The following is a 15,852-nucleotide window of genomic DNA, read 5'->3' as shown; positions in this document are numbered from 1 at the left end:
GACATTAGTTTTATTGATGCTTTCATTGATGAAGTTTTGTAATGAAACTCTAGATGGCGCAGTCCAATAGGTCAAAGTCAATCTCACATAATGACGTCATTATTCACATAGCACAGCTGAACTTTTATTTTTTTTGTATCAGCAACCAATGAACTTCCGTTCAACATTCAAATAGTTGGCTAGTGTTCACTGTAGCAGTGATAGCAGCAGTGCGCTTCAGAAACCCTCCACCTTCCCCAGCTCCACCTGTATAGATCTGCTACAGGGTTACTCATGTATGAGGGTTATTTCATATTTGTTATATGTGCATGTGTGATAAGAGTCCTGACCTGAAAAGATCTGCAGGCCAATATTCCACCGGGTGTGGCAGAATGGCTCGATAGCGCCACCTATACACTTTCAACGGAGTGTGCCTCTTGCTATGTTTCATGTACATGTACAAAAATTGGTACACACATGTAACTCACCAATATCTACAAAAAAGTCTCTTTGTACGAAATCCGAATCCCAACAGGAAGTCGGTTATTTTGAATTTTCCCTGCAAAATTGGTGTTGTTTTTGCCATTTTCAGGGGTTGTACTTTAACGAACTCCTCCTAGAGATTTATTCAGATCAACACCAAACTTGGTCAGTGTAATCTAAAGCCATTTGCAATGTTAAATTGTGAAGGACTTGAGGTTTCGTTAAAGGGTGTGTCCATGGCGGCCTGACAAATTTCGATGTTTCGCCATGAAAAAGGAAGTTGCTGTAACTCAGACATACAATGTCTAATCTGCCCCAAACTTCACATGTTGGATGAGACTCTTGACCTGAATAGATCTACATGCCCATATTCAGTTATAGTCATAGCGCCACCTATTGGCAACAGGAAGTGACATATTTTACACTGTGACAGACTATTTCTAGAAATTTTATGATATCAATGTCTTTTTTGTGGTCAGTCTAATCTAAAAACCTGTGTGATGTTTAGTTGTGAAGATCTTGAGTTTTTGTTAAAAGGCGTGTCCATGGCGCCGTGACGAAGTTCGATGTCTCGTCATGGGAATAAAAGATGTTATAACTCAGGCATAAAGTGTCCGATCTTGCCCAAACTTCACATGTGTAATAAGGGTCCTGGCCTGAACAGATCTGAAGGCCAATATTCAATTGGGTGTGGCAAAATGGCTTGATAGCGCCACCCATAAACTTTCAACGGAGTGCATATGCACATTCAATGGAGTGCGCCTCGAGCTATTTTTCAAGTACATGTACAAAAATCGGTACAAACATGTAACACACCAATACCTACAAAAAAGTCCGATGTTACGAAATCCGAATCCCATCAGGAAGTCGGTTATTTTGAATTTTCTCTGCAAAATTGGCGTTGTTTTTGACATTTTCAGGGGTTGTACTTTAACAAACTACTCCTAGAGATATATTCAGATCAACACCAAACTTGGTCAGTTAAATATAAAGGTGTTTGCGATGTTAAATTGCGAAGATTTTGAGGTTTCGTTAAAGGGCGTGTCCATGGCGGCCTGACAAAATTTGATGTTTCGCCATGAAAAATGAAGTTGCTGTTACTCAGACTTACAATGTCCAATCTGCCCCAAACTTCACATGTTAGATAAGACTTCTGCCCTTAACAGATCTACATGCCCATATTCAGTTATAGTCATAGCGCCACCTGCTGGCAACAGGAAGTGACATGTTGTATGCTGTGACAAACTACTCCTAGAATTTTTTTTAGATTAATGTATTTTTTGTAGTCAGTCTAATCTAAAGGCCTGTGCAATGTTAACTTGTGGAGATCTTGAGTTTTTGTTAAAGGGCATGTCCATGGCGTCATGACAAATTTTGATGTCTCGCCACAGCAAGAGAAGTTGTTGTAACTCAGGCATAATTTCTTCGATCTTCCCCAAACTTCACAGGTTCGATAAGAGTCCTGCCCTGAACACATCTGAAGGCCAATAGTCCATTATAATGAGAGCACCACCTGCTGGCAACACAAAGATTGGCACAAATATGGAGTAAACTTTGATATATTCCACTTATATTTATGAGTTTAAATGCATGTTTCTCACCGTTCACCTATTTACTAAAGCCACTCGCTGCCGGTGAGCCCGTGTGCGAGGGCCCGTTCATCGCTGTTTGCAGCTTTAATTCATATTTGTTATATGTGCAGTAGCAGCATGTTGTGGATGTATTGGCAGTATCAAGTCGGTACTTGCTCTGCCGCAGCAGCGTTTATAAATGTTTACATTTAAAACTTTTTATTTTGAAATTAATGTCTGTTTAGAGTGATTCATTTGACATTTTCTTGAAAACGACAGTGTATTAAAACAATAGGAATACATAGAGTCTTCTAATATTCACTTTCATCTGCATGTTTTAAAATAGATTTTTTTTTTTATATAATTATCTTTTAATCATTCTTATATGTCAAACAATGTAACTTCTATACTAGCATTTTTAACCCATCCTGTCTGTCTAAGATCATGGCTACATCAGTTAACTGAAGTGAATCAGCTCACGTCTAATGACTGCTTTGCTGGCGCCATCAGTTCATTAAGACTTTAAATCACTCTAAATCAATTATAGAACTTAAACAAGTATTTCTTAATCCTAATATAATATTTCTTTCTAGTACATCCGTTGCAGATTATTTGCTGCAAGTTTCCAAACTGTTAGATCTGTTAGGACTGATTCTATGTAGATACAAACTGGAGATTATAAGGATCAAGATGCATATGTGCATGTCCGACTCTACTGCACAATCTCCCTGCTGTTCGTCTGTCCTGAATGAGATTGTTGGTGGGTCGGACATCCCCTCAGAGAGCTTGAGAACTCATCTAGTGTTGCCAGGACCTGATGGGCTTCTGACACAGATAAAGAGAGAGAGAGAAACAAACAAACACTCTCCTGTCCCACTTCTTCCGATAACTAGCATCTGGCCTAAATCTCTCAATATCTCTGTCTCCTGCTTTTCTACTCTCTGTTTTCTTATGAGGGACAAATTGAATCTGATCATCCCCCCCCGTACACAGCATTTGTCTGGAACAGAGAGAACGCTGGGTAAGAATGATGATGTTTGTGTGCCGGGTGTATGATCTCTCTATTCACTAATCGCTTTTTCTAGGTCTTCATTTTCACCAATGACGAATAGGCTATAGATTTCATCAGCAGGTGGAATTATGGGTACATGGGCTGTTTATTGTGTTTAAACCGTACTTAAATAATTGTTTTGAAGGGTGTTTATGATGACAATGAACAGTGCTATTTTGTTCTCCATCTAAGACCCTTCACTTTCATAATACTCAAGTGCATTATTTAAATCCTGAATTCACATTAAAATTCCTTATTCTTGAAGACCATTTAAAGGGATAGATTTTTTTTATTACAATTCTGTGTTTATATCTAAATTCAGACTTTAAATAGCAATTCTGACTTTGTATCTCACAATTCTGGCTTTTTTTCTCACAATTAAATTTTTTTATTTCAATTCTTACTTTTTATTTCACTATTCTGACTTTTTTATCTCACAATTTAACTTTATTGCAATTCTGACTTTTTATATCAAAATTCAACTTTTTTATTGCAATTCTTACTTTTTTATCACAATTCTGACTTTTTATTCTCCCAATCTCACAATTCATTATTGCAATTATTAGTTTTTACCTCACAATTTATACTTCTTTATTGCAATTATGAGTTTATATCTCACAATTCTGACATTAATTCTTAGAATTGCATCATATAAAATCAGAATTGCATGGAAAAAAGTCAGAATTGTGAGATAACAATTAAGTCACAAATACCTTTTAATTAATTAAAGCTGCGGTAGGTAACTTTTGACGGTCTAGCGGTTAATAAACAGAACTGCTTGCGTCTTGCGGAAGAACATAGTAGCCGGAACTACTTCTCTCTGTTTATGTCTATGAAGAATCACAAAGGTACTGGGTTACTCCGCCGCGGTACCCCCGAAGCAATCTAAAATAGTCTGAATATAAACACTTATTATAGGTGTACCCTAGTGATTCAGGACAAGCTAAAAACACGGTTTGGAAAATGGATTCATGGTGTACTCGCTTATTATATAAATTTTTCTACATTTTGAACGCAAACAAAGTTACGGACCGCAGCTCTGATTGGTTGTTTCTTACCGGGAGCGGATGACTTTCTGCAAATGGCAATAGGACCACTGGGAGGAGCCAGAGGAGCTTGATTTTTTTCACAGATTATCTGTCTCATATTCTACTGTCAGGACATAATGACAGGTTTAACAAATATGTAAAAAATATATTTTTACAAAAGTTACCTACTGCAGCTTTAATTAATTAATTCATTCCTTAATATAAGCAAACAAAGCAAATTAATAAAATAAATATTTTGTGTTCCACAAAAACAAAGTACTTATACAGTTTTGAAGCAACTTGAGGTCAAGTAAATAATGGCAGGATTTACCAGTCCAGTCCCATCATATCTATGGGGTCAGCTGTCACTTTAAGGAAAATCAGCGAATAGTTTGTGTATTACGAGCTCTCTGCTGTAGGCCTACACAATTACAGACCACTATGCACTTTTCCAAGGTCTTTCTAATGTCAGTTGTCATTCAAAATCCCTTAAAGGTCATTCGGTGATCATTTGAAGATCCGGTACAACGTTAAAACTCAAGGAAAGATCATTTTCGTTTCAATACGCAATGTGAGAAAGAAACTCTGGTTTTTACAGCTCCTCGCGCTCCTGGAAACATGACTCCCGGGTCAGTGTCACACCCGCGAGGCAGATCGAAGATGCTAAATCATATCGACTGATGACTGTAATGCTTTTCAGAGGGGCAGATTATGGTATCATCTATAGCACATCAGATTATGAAATTAGAGAGAATGAATCGGCGCAGTGTCATGCAGTCAGTGAGTCTTGACTCAGTACAGAGGCTGCACGCAACATGCTGACCCTTTAATGCTGTACACTGCCTCAACACCTTCACAACAAGTGTAAATGCTACATCAGTTAATAAGAAATATGTGTATCAGCACATATGGGTTTTCTAGAAATATGACTAAAACAACAAATCAGGATGCATCCAACTTGCAAATATACACACTTCAGAATTATTGTTTTTTTTACATTTGTTATGCCCCCCTTTTACTTTGCTGCACTGAAAACCTTAAATTATTTATTTATTTGGTTATTGATAGAGGATTTTCTGCAGGATGTTGAACTGTTTGTATTCGAGCTCCATCTAGTGGACAGAAGGTTCAAAGACAGCCACCACAGATAACAATACACATTGCACTACAAGTAGGTCCCCTGTCATTTATTGCTCAAATGATGGGTGTTTACAATGTGTACAGGAGCACAGACAAAGACAGATACAATTCTCTGTTACACATATATATAATGAAATCTAAACTGGACATAAAAGAAATAGGCAAAAAACACAGGCCAAGGAGACAACATGATGACAGCAGAGAGACATGAGCAGAAAACAGGATGCCAACACCAAACAGGGAGTCCGACTCCATGCAGAAAACACCCTCTGGTCTCTTAATACTGCTGCTCACAATCATTACACAGAATCAGCAGACGAAGACTGCACTGACAGTGTTATTCACACACAGATCACATTCAAATAAACACGGTGTTCACAATGAAATAAAACAGCTTGTAGCATCTTCAAGGAACTTAATCTAAAGAGCAGATAAAAGCAGCTTCCTCCTGTGACCAGAACTACAGATCAGAGGTATCTCTGTGTGTTATATCAAATGGAGTAATTTACCACTGTTTAATTAACCATTATCATGTGGGGGCAATTATAATCTATATGATCATATGAAACAAGAGTTCAAAATAAATAATTACTATATTGTTAATGGAAAAGAAATGGTGCTTCCAATAAGCTGAAGTGCTAAACCTACAGAAAGGAGCAGCCACCTGCTGCTATATTAAACTGTGCTTACTGTAGAAAGGGCAGAATAAACAGATCTGCAAGTCAGAAGTCACAAAACAACACAACTGCTTAAAAACTCTCAATGGCTTGCAAATGCATTAAGAAAAATAAAATACATAAACATGAGTCGAGTATGCAGGTTCTGAGGAAGCTGAACGAAATGCCTCGCACTCAAAACAGCATTTAGATGAGAAGTTACATTTGAAGATTTCCCAGCGACTAGATGATTAGGAGCTTCTTTGTAATTAAACTGTGTATTTCCAGGCCTTCAGGAACACCTCTAAATCTGCTTCAGAGCCAGCGGTGGAATAAAGAAAATGTGACGCTTTAATTTCATTAAATATAATTAAGTGAAATGGTCACTTATACACTATACTGTTGTTTAGCCTCCAGAAAACAGCCATAACTTCTCCTGACTACATATTTTAAATAGTATATTATTTATTACACTGATTGACAGTGACAGTAAGACTTTTGCATTGTTAGAAAAAGAAGAAGTGTTATTTCAAATGAATTCTACTCTAAAAAATAAAATAAATAATAACTGTATCATGTTTTCCACAAAAATATTAAGCAGCACAGCTGTTTTCAACATTGATAATATGAAGAAATGTTTCCTGAGCAGTAGTTAAGCATGATTAGACTGGAGTAATGGCTTCTGAATATTCAAGCTTTGCCATCACAGGGATAAGTTAAATTTTAAAATACATTGATATAGAAAAAAATTTGAAAAAAAGTTTTTACTGTTTTACTGCATATTGATCAAATAAATGCAGCCTTGGGTAGCATAACATATATATATATATATATATATGTACACGTATATATTTTGAAAATATTGAAATCTATTTACATGTCTATATATATATTTAATATATAAACAACATATGTTTCTGAAATATATACATGCATGTGTATGTATTTATATATACATAACAAATACACACAGAAATCACATATATTATGTAAACAAAAACATATATTTTGGATGTGATTAATCGCAATTAATCGTTTGACAGCACTAGCACATACATATATATATATATATATATATATATAGACAAACACACACACACACACACATAGGTGGACAAAATTATTAGAACACTAGTATTTTCACCAACTAAAAAATGGTCAGTTATTTCTATCTTTTGTTGTATTGTGTTATCAGTTTCCATGTTTCCACACAGAGATCTGATCTGATCATCATCAGTCTGTCAGGAATAACATGAAGAAACAGAGCAAACTGAGACAGACTCAGTCCAGAAGAACTGTCCCAACGTCTCCGAGATGCTTCAAGAAACCGGTGAAGCTACAGTGCTGTTAAAAGTTTTAGGCACTTGTGTAAAAATGATGTAAAATGAGGATACTTTCAAAAATAATATCATAAATAGATTTTCTTTATCCTTTAACTTCTATTAACTAAATTAGATCAACATTGGTGTGGGCATCTTTTGTGTGCAACTATTTTTTCGTTAGTTCTGCAGGTTGGTTTCTGAAAGACGTTGGAACAGTTCTTCTGGATTGAGTCTGTCTCAGTTTGTTCTGTTTCGTCATGTCTTTCCAGACAGACTGATGATGATCAGATCAGATCTCTGTGTGGAGCACTGCTGCTGTCAGACAAACACCTCAATGGATTATTACAATTAATGGCAAAATGTAGGTCTGGAAATGGAAAGTGATATTTTACACACACACACACAGACACACACACACTCTCACATATACAAAAAAAAGTGACGTGACATTCAGCCAAGTATGGTAACCCATACTCAGAATTTGTGCTCTGCATTTAACCCATCCGAAGTGAGCAGTGAACACACACACACACACACACACACAGAGCAGTGAACACACACACACACACTGTGAACACACACCCGGAGCAGTGGGCAGCCATTTTATGGTGCGGCGCCCCGGGAGCAGTTGGGGGTTCGATGCCTTGCTCAAGGGCACCTAAGTCGTGGTACTTACAACTGTACACGCACTCCCCCCCCACCCACAATTCCTGCCGGCCCGGACTCGAACTCACAACCTTTCAATTGGGAGTCCGACTCTCTAACCATTAGGCCACGACTACGACTTCGACCACGACCACCACCACGACTGCCTGGTTGTTCATGGCAGTTCAATTTGGAGTAAATCAGAGTAGCTCACCTTCTGCACAGCTTCTGCGAACTCTCTGGCCCCGTGCAGCGAGAGGCTGGTTTTATCGTCGGCCCTCATCAGAACCTGACTAGCCCTCCTCATCACGTTCCCCATCTTCCTCACGGTCGGAGGAGACGCGCTGTTCCTCGTCCTGCTCCTGGAGGCTTCAACAGCTACTCCTGTGGAAATATTCAGAAACACCTACAAGCATCATGTCCAGTTCCAAACATTCATTCATTTAACACATTTACAGTGTAGGTCACTAAATAGATTAATTTTAAATAGACTCATGTTTAATACAGTACGGTGTATAGCGGTAGAGAAACTTCCACTGCTGTCTGCTGCTGCTCTGGAATAAAGCTGATGCTCCCATTTCAGTTGAATGCTTTTCTATTAGTGCGATGGAAAACAAATAACCCAGATCAGCGACTGAAAGCATGGCTTTAGCATGTGTTTTTGTGTCTCTGTTTCTGATATCTTGATCTTGTGTGAAATAGGCTGGTTTTATGTGCTAATGAACATGAAAGGGGACAACAGAAAATGACAGCAGCAGCTATCATACAGTTGAAAATTCTGCTGTGTCATTAACTCAACTCATTAACTGTGTGAAACAGACATGGCAGTCTGTGAGTAGGGCTGAGGTGTGTGGACTGGTGGCTCCAGGGCAGCTTGGCATCTCTCCCATTCATTACACACCATTCATCCATGATCCGCTGGGAAGGCTGGTGCCACTTCACTCATCTCCGCTCCTCTCCCCCTCCTCAACGCCTGTCTTTGTGTCCCCGCGCATGCCTTCATCAGAACAAAGTGGCCTCTGAACTAACCGGGCGCTCTTTGCAATGGACCCATTCTCTGGCGCTGCTGAGAGATCTGTCAGAGGAGCACTATAAACCACCTCCCGCCGACAAAGAGCCCTCTCTTCCTGCCTGGACCTGACTGAACTGACCCACACAAAATATATACTGTATGTATGTGTATTTATCTATACATTAAAATGTACACAGAATACACATAACTTATGTGAATATATATATATATATATATATATATATATATATATATATATATATATATATATATATATATATATATATATATATATATATATATATATATATATATATATATATATATATATATATATATATAATTAGATTAATTACGAACAATAATTATTATTATTATTATTATTATTATTATTATTATTATTATTATTATTAGAAAAACAATATAAAAACATTATTGAAAACAAAAGATGATAATTAAAAGTAAACATTGTTGTAAATATAAAAAAATATCAATAATAGAGGTGATATTATTATTATTAAAATACATTGATATAAAAATGCTATTATTCCTGAAAACAAATCCTTAATTAATATTATTAATATAAATAATAATAACGTTTTATCTACCAAGTTGCACCAACATGCACAAAGTTGTGTGTGTATTTGTATATACTTAATACATATACAATACACACACATATATTATGTAAACAAAAACTTTTTATTTTGGATGCAATTAATAATTTGACATCACTAGTTAAATGTTATAAATGGTATAAAATTTTTATTTTTATTATTTTATTTAAAAAAACTGATTAAATTATTGATTAAAAGGCATACTTTTTATTTTTATTTATTTATTTATTACATGTTTTCAAGGTATATATATATATATATATATAAATCTGTTTTCATAATGGTTACACCATCACTCAATTTAAACATTTGTTTAAAAATGGTATAAATGTTTTTCAAAACCATATGTGACCAAAAAAAAGTCGATTTGTAGCAATACCCAAAAATACATTGTATGGGTCAGAATTAAAGAGCCACACAGATGGGAAATCAAAAATTACCTGTATTACAGTGTATGATGTAGCTGTCCATCAGTGTAAACAATGTGCAAATAATTAAACCAAAAAGTACACGATTTATAAAGTTATTGGCTTCTAAAGTAAGGAGTCGACTCTGAATCGCTGAAACGAGTCGTTATAGATTTCAAATCTTTTGCCCATCTCTATGTACGTCACTAGGAACACTTTGCATAATAATCTCCGCCTACCGTCATGGGAGAAACGGATCTCTGACCCCCCCCCCCCCACACACACACACACACACAGACGCTCTGGTTGGTGTGAGAGCATCATGTCGAGGAGACAGTGTGTTTTTAATTGTAAAGGCAAGTTTGTTTTATTTTCACTGCCAAAGAATGAAAATCAGAAGAACCAATGGCTAAAATTCATTTTTACCACAATACCGGAGCAGTACAACAAATCCATTTTGTTGTGTTCACAACATTTCACTGATGACTGCTTTTCTAATCTCGGTGAGTACAGCGGGATTTTCAAAGTGTTTGGCCATAAAAGAGGGTTCATTACCAACTTCATTTAGACCAACAAGCATCTCCGAATCACAACGCGAAGTATGATTATGAAGTTATGTGTCTGTTTTCTCCCGAGCGTCTTATCAGTATGTGTGCTGTCTGCAGCCTTTGTTTGTGCTGATCGTCATGTACAAACACGTCATTAAAATGAAGTGTAACTCTGTGAATACTTAACGAAGAGACATGAGAGAGATATCTATAGAAAGCTTGACACATCTACTTTAAACTAAACTAAACAGATATTCTGTGATAATCCATATGAAAACAACACAATGTCTGTTTTTCATGTCTCCCTTCATTATATCTAATGTGACCACGCCCCCGCGCTGAACGCTATATTCAGATTCAAACTGAAGCGCGCGGTTTTAATACACCCACACAGAAGAAAAAGCAGCGAGACTATTCAAGTTTTAATTTTACTGTTTGCTTCGCGATGAGAGGAATAAGACATAATTCACCCCAAACAGATGCTAACGCATAGTTTACCGTGGAGGTGTGTGCGGAACAACCAATCCAAACTGGTTATGTTAGTTGACCAATCAGAACACAGTATGCTACCGAAAGGTGGGGTTTAAGGAAACTGAATCTTTTGTACAGCTTCGCGCGAACCGTTTGGGGATCTCTGAGAATTGAGGTAATTTTAAAAATGATATTTTGACAAAATGACAATGTTTTTACCTTGGATGGATTTAAACCTAATGTACAGGACTTATAAACAGTGATAGGAAGCTTAGAATTTTCATCTTACTGGCTCTTTAAAGATTTTTCTTTTATGCCAAAAAATCATTAGAATATTAAGTAAATATCATGTTCCATGAAAATATTTTGTACATTTCCAAATATTGTCCTATACCAATAAACCATACATAACTGGAAAGCTTATTTATTCAATTTCGCATAAAATTAACACTTAAGACTGGTTATGTGGTCCAGGGTCACATTATGACACCAATTTGATCACAACGAATTTGGAAAACAAACACACACACACACACACACACAATCCTACTTACCTTCACGCTGAGGATGACCCTGGTTTGCTGTCACACTGTTCTTCATTACACTGTTCTTCATTCTGTTCAAAAAAATCTTGCAGCGGTAGATAACCATATAAACAGAACAAGCATCTGAAATATGGAAAAGAAAGAAAGAAGGAAAGAAAGCAAGACGGGGCTTTGTTTTGTTCTAGTTCTCAGGTTCAGGTTCAGAGGTCAATACAGTGATCTGTTTTCCCCAGCCGCTCACCTCCCATTAGCTTCTGCTGACAGTTGACAAAGCTAGTTTGGCTCGGAGCTCCAGGGCTCTTCTTGTTCTCCGTTGCTCCCGGGGTCTTCTGGTCTGCAGGGGATGCTGCGCTGGCTTGAGCAAGCTTGGCCTCCCAGTAGTTTTGACAAGCGTGGTACAGAACCTGCACAAACATGCATTTCTCTGCAGCTGAGCTGGCCATCCATTGATCAGTGGTGCGGTCGAACACTAAGTCGAACTCAGGAGTGTCCTGAAAATACGCACTGAGTCAGAATAACAGACTATACTGAAAAATGAAAGCTGCATTAAGAAGGATGGTCACCTTATTGGGGTTGATGCCATTGACCTGCCGCAGCTGCTCCACGGACCACTGAGACCTTTCAGCAAGCTGTCTTGTGCCTCGAAACCTCTTAACTTTAGTAATGAGGACTTGAGCTGGTCTGCTGTTGGTAACTACATGGAAACAAGGACGTCTCTGTCAAATGTCAAGAACATCTGACTGCTCGACAGTGATTAAACTAGTAACTAGATACTTTGAGTTTCTGAATACGTTACCTGATAGGCAGAGGTAGGTTAGGTAGTCCCGCTTGCGACCTGCATTGAGGAAGGACAGTGCTTTCCTCTTCATCCTCCTCCTCACCTCGATGGCTACCAGTACCTTTTCATCTCTTGGGACAAAAATCTCACGGCTGATGGCTGACTGAAAGCTCATCTTCACAATGCCTTTTAGAAATGTTTCCAAAAACATGAACAAAACATATTTTGTGCTCAATGGCAAACACATAGCTTGAACCAAATACCATTACAAAACATAAATTAATTAAACAGATTAATATTTCTCGGTCAATTCAACAGTTTACTATTTACGTTTCTGCTGTTACACATATATATATATATATATATATATATATATAGCTGAAATTTTGAACTTTGAGAAAGCAAAAAGATTAATGAAAATTTCACCATTTCCACAAAATATTAAGCAGCATAACACTTTCAGCACTGATAATAATAACAAATGTTAGCATGCAGAATATGGGTTGATTGCCATTATAAACATAATAAATTATTTTAAATTAAATTAAATTAAATTTAAAAAATTTTTTTTTTAAACATTATTTTAACTAATTAATATTTATTGGTCAAAACAAAGGTTTAATATTTAAATTTCTGCGGTTTCATTAACTGTTTTTTGACTTACTACATAAATTACTGCAATAATATGTAGGCCTACATACATATATATATGTATATATATAAACTTTAAAATATATTTTTTTAATTAAATACTATTAGAACAAAACTACTGCTGTAATTTTACTTTATTTTATTTATTTATTTTTAAGTATCATGAAATAAAGTATCAGTTTTCACAAAAATATTAAGCAGCACACAGTTTTCAACACTGATAATAATAATAAATGTTTTTTGAGCAGCAAATCAGCATAAGAATGATTTCTGTAAGATCATGTGACACTGAAGACTGGAGGAATGATGCTGAAAAATCACAGGAATAAATTACATTTTAAAATATATTAAAATTGAACACTTTTTTCCACTAACAAAAATAATTTTTTTCTAAGATTAAAAATAATTAAACAGTATAAATATATTTATATAAAATATATTTTATATATATAGTTTAGCCAAGTTTAAGTTATATGTCTATATTGAGATAGACTATTCACAAGTGACAAAGTTAATCGATATTGAATTAATATTACGTTTGAAAACAACCGACGTTTGAATGTTAAATGTATTTATTAAAACGTTAACATATTTCAAATCTAAATGACACGTTGGCTCACCTGTTACTCTTCAAGTTTCCGAACACATAACAACTTTGTGAATTCCTAAAACCACACAAATCTTTGAATACCCAGATGAATCAACACACCTTCTCCTTCCTGAAGCTTTCTTCTCCCTCGAGCCTCGAAGAGCGGTGAAAACTGTCTGTGTCTGCGCCTCAAGCCATCTTTATCCCGCATCTCATCTCACGAGAGACAAGCCCCGCAGAAAACCCGCAGGCTGTGTGCTATATCCGACTGAGCTGACTCCTGAGAGAGCACTTTAGGGATCATAGAGGCGTCTGAGTCAACTGAGCTCAAACATGCTGTCTAGTTTAGCGGCTTGTAGTAGGCTAGGCTATTTGAGACAGAGCCACACACACACACACACACACACACACACACACACACACACACACACACACACACACTGGAAACTAGCGGTGATGATCACATGCAGCCCGGTTGGTGGTTGGAGGGCTGATTTGAAGACTTGTTGATAAAAGCTCAGCCTCCACGGTTAATGAGAACCGGAGTAGGGGGCGCCATCTCACCCTCATGCCGAGGGTGAGGCCTCATTTTTCAGCTTTGCAACCATACTCCCCCCGGAACCCAAAGACTCGTGGTTTCCCGCACACTGCCCGGCGGGTCATGGGAATAGGCTCCAGGGCCTCTTCGGTGAGAGACCTATCCGACCGGCCCTCGCCCTCGTCGGCCTCGCTCGGCAGGTCGGAGGCCCTGGAGGAATTCGGGGTTGGTCGAAAACGCAGGCCTTGGCCAGACATCCACCCTCCCCGAGGCTCCGGGGCAGGCCGGGAAAGGACTTTTATCAACAGCTGAATAAATTGATATCAAATGTGTCTTCATTTAAGAGCTGAAAACACAGAGGTTTATAAAGGACTACTAAATTATATATATATATATATATATATATATATATATATATATATATATATATATATATATATATATATATATATATATATATATATATATATATATATATATATATATATATATATATTGCACTATAAATAATTCTTTAGCATATCATCTTAACTGAAATTCATAAATTGTGAATTAGTGCTACAAAAAGATGAATCGAGGATAATCGCATACAAAATGAAAGTTTTTTTGTTTTTGTTTACATTGTATATATATATATATATATATATATATATATATATATATATATATATATATATATATATATATATATTGCACTATAAATAATTATTTAGCATATCATCTTAACTGAAATTCATAAATTGTGAATTAGTGCTACAAAAAGATGAATCGAGGGTAATCGCATACAAAATGAAAGTTTTTTTGTTTTTGTTTACATTGTGTATATATATATATATATATATATATATATATTTACTGCATAATTGTATTATGTATACATAAATACACAATACAGTATTAAAAAAACATATTTACAGGTAGTTATATGTTTATATTTATATTCATATAATTTATGTTATAAATAAATGTATTTAATATATAAACAACATATTCTCTCTCTCTCTCTATCTATATATATACACAGTGTACACATAAATATATATATTGTAGACAAACCGTTTTATTTTGGATGCGATTAATCGATTGACAGCACTAGAATAAATACATAATTCAATAAATAAACGAACTAACTAATATGAATAAATTGATAAATAAGTATTTTTTGTGCCATTTGGTATACTGAAATAATAAAATATAATATGTACGCGTATTCTCAACAAGGCTGCATTTCTTTGATCAAAAATACACTAGAACATTAATATTGTAAATAGTGTGAGGTTTTTAATATATTTTAAAATGTAATGAGGAGGCAAAACGAAATGTTCACCAGCCATTACTCCAGTCTTCATTGTGGGTTTATTATATAACTGAAACTAAAACTGAAAAATATAACATGCAAAATATAATAATAATGGCACAATTCCAGTGAACTGGTGCTTAGTACTCGGTCCCCCCACAAAATAAGTAAAATAAAATAAAATAATAACTTAAAATATTTAAAAAAGTAGAATACTGTCTAATTGATACCAAATATGACTGCTTCAGTGTCGCAGTGCTGATCTGTTGCTCAAGAAACATTTCTTATTTTCATTGTTGAAAACAGTTTGTGGAAACCATTATTTCCGGGTTATATAATTATTGGATAGAAAGTTCAAAATAATCATATTTATTTGAAATATAAATCTTTTGTAATATTATAAACATCTTATAAAAATATAATAATAATGAACAAAAAAAGTGTCCCCAAACAAGCAAGTGCAATTTACAGCTTAACACACATAACAAGAACTGCCTCAAATGTTGTATCAGTATACTGGACAT

The 15,852-nt window shown here is 35.8% G+C and overlaps 1 protein-coding gene across 1 annotated transcript; it reads right to left on the bottom strand.

Annotated features, from left to right (window-relative positions):
- Positions 1 to 11,531: 11,531 nt before the first annotated feature.
- Positions 11,532 to 13,846, bottom strand: LOC113121126 (syntaxin-binding protein 6-like). The gene is made up of 5 exons (XM_026291369.1): positions 13,614 to 13,846; positions 12,272 to 12,439; positions 12,039 to 12,169; positions 11,717 to 11,966; positions 11,532 to 11,546 (listed from the first exon to the last, which is right to left on the bottom strand). Exons 1-5 carry the CDS (start codon positions 13,702 to 13,704, stop codon positions 11,542 to 11,544), a joined length of 645 nt encoding a protein of 214 aa, XP_026147154.1. The 5' UTR covers positions 13,705 to 13,846; the 3' UTR covers positions 11,532 to 11,541.
- Positions 13,847 to 15,852: the final 2,006 nt, after the last annotated feature.

Source organism: Carassius auratus, chromosome 20, assembly GCF_003368295.1.
Source record: "Carassius auratus strain Wakin chromosome 20, ASM336829v1, whole genome shotgun sequence".
Lineage (NCBI taxonomy): Eukaryota > Metazoa > Chordata > Actinopteri > Cypriniformes > Cyprinidae > Carassius > Carassius auratus.
Note: the sequence above shows the minus strand (reverse complement) of the source record. Positions and strands in the feature narration are given on the sequence as shown.

Coding starts and splice junctions, on each gene's coding strand:
- LOC113121126 (XM_026291369.1), bottom strand. CDS start 13,704: ATGCGGGATAAAGATGGCTTGAGGCGCAGACACAGACAGTTTTCACCG. Junction 12,440..13,613: donor AAAGCTTCAGGAAGGAGAAG/GTGTGTTGATTC, acceptor CATTTCTAAAAG/GCATTGTGAAGATGAGCTTT. Junction 11,967..12,038: donor ATGGCATCAACCCCAATAAG/GTGACCATCCTT, acceptor GCGTATTTTCAG/GACACTCCTGAGTTCGACTT.